This window comes from Alligator sinensis, unplaced genomic scaffold (assembly GCF_000455745.1).
Source record: "Alligator sinensis unplaced genomic scaffold, ASM45574v1 scaffold284_1, whole genome shotgun sequence".
NCBI classification, from domain to species: domain Eukaryota; kingdom Metazoa; phylum Chordata; order Crocodylia; family Alligatoridae; genus Alligator; species Alligator sinensis.
The window spans coordinates 652,707-659,721 of NW_005842105.1; the positions used below are offsets into that span (position 1 = coordinate 652,707).

General features: G+C 49.3%; 1 protein-coding gene across 6 annotated transcripts in view; it reads right to left on the bottom strand.

Moving 5' to 3' along the window:
* SLC30A6 (solute carrier family 30 member 6) overlaps positions 1-3,445 on the bottom strand; it is a 35,517-nt gene extending 32,072 nt beyond the window's left edge. For 2 of the 6 annotated variants that reach the window (XM_006024501.3, XM_025205154.1), the window contains exon 1: positions 3,252-3,445. In XM_006024501.3, the coding sequence (XP_006024563.2) occupies positions 3,252-3,292 (41 nt within the window). In that variant the 5' untranslated portion in view covers positions 3,293-3,445. The remainder of the gene's footprint in view (positions 1-3,251) is intronic. The other 4 variants (XM_025205153.1, XM_006024500.3, XM_025205158.1 and 1 more) reach the window with 2 other exon arrangements.
* Between the last annotated feature and the right edge of the window lie 3,570 nt (positions 3,446-7,015).

Below are 7,015 nucleotides of genomic sequence, written 5' to 3' on the forward strand. Positions count from 1 at the left end.
AATGATAACAGATCTCTAGGAAAAAAATAATGGTATTAGTCAGGAGGCACAAAACATGCTTTTCCTCCTATGCAAGCTGTTCCTGTTCTTCCTGCCTGCCAAGAGAGAACTGATAAGTGATGAGGGGGCAGAGTATGATCTTCTTGAAAGATCATCTCTTGCATGCTTTAGAGACAGGCCACCAGTTTGTTCCAAAAGGGCTAAAATGTATCACTGTGGGGATAAGCCTGGTTCTCATAGGACTGACCAAGTCTATGACCATGCTTCACATGCTCTAAGACAAGCATTTGTGCTCTGTAGAAGAGAAATTTCCCAGGTAGAAGGATGGAAAGGAAAAAATATGCACTGCTTATGACTAGGACAACTTCAGTTTCATGAGAACAGAGGTATGTATCCCTGAACATAGTGATAGGATGCTGAAACATTGCTGTGTTCTCTAACAACAGACTGGCTGGTACCATTCATGTTTCTATCACTAGTACTGATGCTTGTGCCAGTGCAAGTCAGTGGTCAACAGCACTGTTTGGCCTAAGCACTAAGGTTAATTATTCTGGCTCAGTTCAAAAAGAAAACTAAGCCAGCACCATTTGCCCCCCTGGAATAAGCAGGATTAGGATCATACACTCAGAAGAAAAGCAAATAGGCAAATTTTTCCTTTACTCAGTGACAAGAGTCAGGACTAGTCTTGTATTCTGAACTTGCCCATGTTGGGCAAGAGTTACCAGCCAGTTTAAAGGCAGTATTGATGGGCTCAGGTCACTGGCTGACGGTACTGATCTTTGGTGTTATTTAGCAGGCAGCTACAGCATTAGCCTGCCTAGGACTTGGACACCAATCCCATCTTGGAAATTGATGCCCATTCTTCCAGGTTTACAGGTCAATTTGATTAGAACCAGGCTCCTCCCTAAAACGATTCAAGCAGGGATAACTTCAGGAAAGTATCCCTGGATTTCCCCATCCTGGTTGAGAAGAAATATCATAAGCAACAATGTGGTACCCAGCTCTTACAGAGAAACCCTCTCCCACTCCAACCCCACCCCACAAACAGAAGCTAGTAACTGTGGCCATCTGTAGGTAAAAGGAGTCAGTGGTTTTCAACCTTTTTTGTACCAGGACCCATTTGTAAACATCAATAGCCAGTACCGACCCAGTGTCTGTCACTCCCAAACCACTGCCCCCCACTCCCCACTGTGTGGGGTGTGTGAGGGGCATGGAGGCAAGGTCCCAAGCAGCCTCTCACAGGTTGGAGCTCTGTTAGCCTGCAAGGAAAAAGCCATGGTTTCCCACATTTCTCTCCTTTAAAGGTGAATCCATTTTTAAAGTTTGTTGATCCAATTTTAGAGTTTGTTTGCAACCCTTTCATACGCTCTTGTGACCCACTTTTGGGCCGTAGCCCATGAGTTGAGAAATGCTGCTTACAAAACAGGCATGGTTTGAAGCCTGATAGTTTTGAGGCTAAAGTAGTGGAGTAAAATGCTGCAATTGCTGAAAAACTGATATAAGCTGTCAGTTAATTGCAGTTAATGTAGGCCATTAACACAAAATAAATTAATGCGTTAATTTTTGTAACAAGCGTTAATTGTACACATCCATTTTGGCCAGGGGTGGGGAAAATATGGCCTGTCCCGTGCCCTCTTCAGACTCAGCCCAGCAGAGTGGACCGGCAGAACCCGCATGTGAAGGCCTGACCCGGCCCACCCCACGCCTGCTCTGGACCTCCTGCCCATACCGAGCAGAGGAAGCAGTAGCAGCAGCCGGGCAGAAGTTGCTGCTCTGCAAGAGGGAACATTGGCCCTCCCTCCTCACCGCTGCCAGGCCCTCCTTTCTGCAGTCGCCCATGCCCAGGCTGCCTAATGGCTCTTCTCCGCCACTGCCACCCAGCAGGGCAGCCGTAGCAGTGCACAGGAACCACAAGGCAGCCTGGGTGTGGCCTCCAGGTGGCTGCAGCAAGAAGGGTTGGCCTAGCAGTGGAGAGAGAGGGGCCGCTTCCCACTGCCAGCACCAGCTTCTGCCTGGTTACCAACACTGCTGCTGAGCATGCATGTGTGAGCCTGAAGCGGGCACAGGGTGGGCCAGGGTCCAGGCTGTTTGCATGGGTTCCGGCTGGTCTGCTCCATTGGGCATGAGCCCAGAGCAGGTGCGGGGCAGGTCGGGGCCAGGGCTCTGTGCTGCTGGTAGGGAGGAGCCACAGGGCATGCAGGCTCTAGGCTGTTGGGTAGAACGGTGCTGACTACTGTTAAACTGCAATCAAAATTATGTAACTGCAACCATTTTTTTCATCTCGTGATTAACTGCGATTCATTTTTTAATTTTTTGTCAGCCCTAATAAAAGTCCTTGATTTATCACTGAATTTCATTCAAAAGCTGTGCACCAGTGACTACAGCTTTCAAAGATCCCACATGCACAAAGCACGTGCACACCCACAGCGGCACCTCCTCAGACATACATTTAAAGAGTAACCATTCCCCTCCTCATTTGCACTCTGCAGGAGAGCTCTGGCAGCCAAGCAAGACATTGACAGAGCTTGAATATTTTAAAAGAGGCTAAAGACGCAGCTGAAGGAGCAACACTGTGAACAGCTGCCATACCAGGAACACCTATGAGCTACTGAAGCAGCTGTGGCTTTGAGGGGCTGACAGCAGAAAAGGAAGAAGAGGGTCAAGCTACTGCACCCCCAAGCAAGGCTTCAGTGGTAGCAGTGTCTGTACATGTGTCCAAGGAGGACACGCATGTACAGACACAGACAGGCACACACAGAGACGTTTTTAACAGGCTGTGGCTGAGATTTCCAAAGGAGGAGGTAGGAAAGGCCCAAACCCCTAGTGCCTTGCCACCCCCATGGGTGCAGCCCGTAACCAGCTGGGAGCACCAGCCCTACCACCTGTACCCCATAATCCCTTTCCAAACGGCCCTATTTTCCAATTAAGGGATTATAATCCCATTTAGAGAATACACTAAAGGTCCCTGCCGCCTTGACGATGGGTTTACTGGAAACCCCCCCGGCTTACATTAACGTTTAAGTCAGGCTTTGAATTAAACGAGGACGCAGGGAGGAGTTAATTAGGACTACAGCCGGCAGCACTAGCGCGGCAGTAAACCGCCTCTGACCTATCAGCGAGCCAGGCTGCACACTGTTTTCGCTGTGCGGCCGGACAAGGGGCGTGGGGCGGGTTTGTGGGCCGGAGCCGCTCCACAGGCCCGGGGCCCACGGCCCACGCCCTTCCCCCCACCGCTGCCGGCGGGAACTCACCATGTTTGTCCCGCGCCTGGCGCCGGAAGAGGCGACGCCATGCGGGGCCGGAAAAGGCGGACCCCTCCGTTGCCATGGAGAGGCCGCCCCAGCGGCAGCAGAGGGCCGGAGCGCAGCTTGCGCTCGGGGCCCTGGGTTGGCCGGGAACCGGAAGTGACGCCAAGACGTCTCCCAGCCCCCTGCCTGGCTTGAGAACCGAGGAGCATACGCACGGGGAAGGTACCAAGGCGCATGCGCGGGGGCAGGTGTGCTGGGATTGGTGGCCTCCGCGCCGCCGGGGCTCGGGCGCTCTAGTTCTGGCTTCTCTGCGGGCCCCGCGGAACTCTGGGCTGGCTGGATTGGGCGCGGACTGCTACGTCATCCTCAGCAGCGTCTGTGACGTGACCCCTGTGTCGGCAGTTTAAAACACCCCGTCCAGTGGCCCGGGAGCTGCACCTTTGTTGTGCCAGGACCCAGTCCTGCCCAGCGCCGCGCACTCCCGCCCCCAGTGTGTGGGGCAGAGGGGGCCCCAAGCAGCCTGCAGTTGGAAACCACGGTTTCCCACGTTTCTCTCTCCTAAAGGGGAACCCGTTTTTCAAGATTCTTCTCGACCCTTTCAGATATTCTTGGGACCCACCTTTGGGTCGGTGACCCGCGGATTCAGAAAGGCAGCTCTAACCTCCATGTAGGGCGACCATCAGGCCTGAAGCAACACAGACGAAGTAGCTGAACCTGCTGCGGGGGTTGCACCCCCTCCAATAAATTAAGACCTCAATCAGAGTCTGCATCTTTCAAAAGCTGTGGTCAGTTTCAGGGCTGTGCTGGAAAGAGAAAGGTGAGAGGAAACCCACTGCCTTCTCCCAAGATTGATCCTGGCTTCATCTTGCCCAGCTAGCTGCAGACAGCTGATCCATGCCACTGAGAAGCATCAGGCAGGTTCTTGACATTGGAACTATGAACACGACAGCCAGGGCCTCGGTTCATGGGTCAACAGAGGACAACCCAAGCAGGAAGCCGACTTCTCTAAGGAGACCAGCCCCCACTGGAGGATGGGCTTGGAGAACAGCTCTCAGTGGCAGCAGGAAGGAGGGCAGCTGATGGGGCACTTGTGCACAAGGCTGAGGAGGGAATCTTCCTCCCCCCATCATAATTTTTTCTATAAATATACTTCTCACTTTATGCCACTGTTCCCAGCAAGATGCAGGCACCAGGCTAATGCTCTAGCCTATGCTAGACTGTGACTAACTAGATGGGTTACAGGAGGTACTCCCAGAGACACTCAGTTTACATTTGGGTACAATTTCTCTTTGCCTCAAGTAATTCTACTGCCTCATCTGTATAGGTCTCTGTCACAATAAGGGATCGAGTTAGGGGGAAAAGGAAAATATGTCCTTCCTGACTAAGCTACTGTTGATAACTATCCTTTGGATATAGGAGTCTACTCTCTAGGGCTGCGTCCATATGAGCACAGAGGCTTGGGTTCCCAGGGACAAATAGCAGTGGCACACCTGGCGTCCCCCCTACTTGTCTCTGGGAATGCCTATGCCATGCCGTTCAGCATGCAGCAGGTTACCCCAGGTAAGGTAGGGGAGGTTGGGGCCAGCAATTCAGCCTGTCCTGGGGGTTAGGGTAGCTTGTCACATTTAGTTTTAGTTGTACCTGCTTGAATGGTGTTATAGTATTATTTGAACTTTTCTTTCATATTCATCTGTATTTTTGTATAGCCTCATTATTATTTGAACTGTTCTTTTGCATCTGCACTATCAGCTAGGTGTGAGCTCACTTTCACAGGCAGCTTATGTTCCAGCTTTATCAACATTGGTGTGTAGTCTGTGTTACTAGCTCAAATTAATTTGGCACTAACCAACTGAATTAGAGGGAAGACATGATTGGATGTTAATGAAAGGTGGTAAGAGGGGATTAATTAGATTTCCCCACTGCAGAGCCCTTGGAATTTCCAGTTTTCTAATCCCTTTTCTGAAAATATATTACCTGTGATGCTAGGGGAAAAATTAAATATATGGGGTAGAGGTGGAAATAACCAGGAATAGCACCCTATGGAAGCCAGTTTGGTGAAGTTCAAGTCTCCCACTGACAGAAGGCTACATGTACTGCCTACTGAGTTTTATGTTCATAAATGAAGGTAAGACCTCAGAGTTACTTTACCATTTCCTAACAGCTGAAACCTAATGAAACAGCAGAACATCTAGTGAAGGCTAGACAAGGCTATCCATACTTCTGAGAATATAGCTCTAAAAGCTGCACTAGGATTCTCTGGTCTGCTTGCTATGACATCTGCTATTGGGCAAGTTAGCCAAGTTGTCTTGTTGCCACATTAGCTGGAAGCATAAATAGCTCCTTCATTCATATTTACATCAAAACTAAAACTTCAAACCTAAAAACATCACGTTCGTTAGTTTACCTGGCAACCAACAAAGATAATTACCAAATTCATCTTTCTGTGACAAATCTGAGCTAGAACTTGGGATGAATATTCAAGGATACTTGCTTAGAAAGTTGTTGATATCAAGAAGATCCATCGTGGGGCTTGCATCTCACCCACCCTCGTTGGCAAGGTGCTAGCTCCGGGAATCTGTTTTCATGGAGCAGTGAAACAAGGAGCGTGTAAACTCTGTAGGCTTAAATGACAGCCCCATTGGAGCTGCAAGGATTGAAGTCTCTTCTGTGAAAAAGGAATCTAACCAGAGGGAAAACTTGCTGAGTCTCAAGTTCAGGACGGGCAAGTGAGAAGGTACGTGCAGGCACTCAACGGGGGGATAGTGGACTTTGGTCAAGCTGATATACAAGCCTACATCTTTGAAGCCCAGCAGATGTTCTAATAAGGTCTATAGAGGAAGCACCAGGGGAGGGGTTTCTCTAACATGATTTAGGGAATCCAGGCCTATCTGGAGCATAACACTTCCTCCTTGAGATCCATCCAGTATCAAGTTGAGAATGTAGATATGGGTTAAGGATTTTCCCTTTGTTTTGGGTAAAAAAGTTTAGCCTCAGGGGCAGAGCCATGAGCTCTCTTAGAGGTCAGCAAGTCTTACTACCAGAACTCAGCCATGCAATAGTCCTCATGATCATCTGTACAGCATCCCATCTCACCTTGTGGCAAACCCCTAGAAGTAGAGGCAGAAGTGGGAAGGCATATAAAAGGTTCTCTGTGACAAAACCAAGGCAAAATCAGATACACACAGACCATGGCCTTACATGAAGTAGAACTGGCAGTTCTTGTAAATATCTGATGAAAAAATGTTCATTCTCAGATAACCTTAGTCTGCAATTGATTGGGGAATAGAATCCTTGGCCTTCCAACTCATGGGATGCAAGGAATGAAATGTTGAGACAAGTTCATTTTGGTGTTCTGGAGGATAGGAAAGCACATCACAGACAGGTATATAAGGGACAAATGCACCACTGCCTTGGGCAGTTTGGCCTTCCTGTTTATAGGAAGGACCGTACACCATTCTTGACACAGAACTTCATAGTACTGTCTGCCAAGTTGCCCATGGCACCCTTTTATACCACAAAAGGAAGGCCTGACATGTTCTCCAAACCCACCCTACCCTGAGCACTGGTGTATTAATAGTTTTGTCCTCTGCAGCACCCAAATACTCAACTCCTGGAAGCTCTTGATATGCGCTCTCCCTTTTCACTAAGCATCTATTATAATGGCCATTGACAGGGCCAAGGGGAGAAGCAATAACCTCTTACACAGAATAGAGTCCCTCTACTACCTCAGGGAGGATTGAACCACCAAGGGTCTCTAGTGGTTCTTT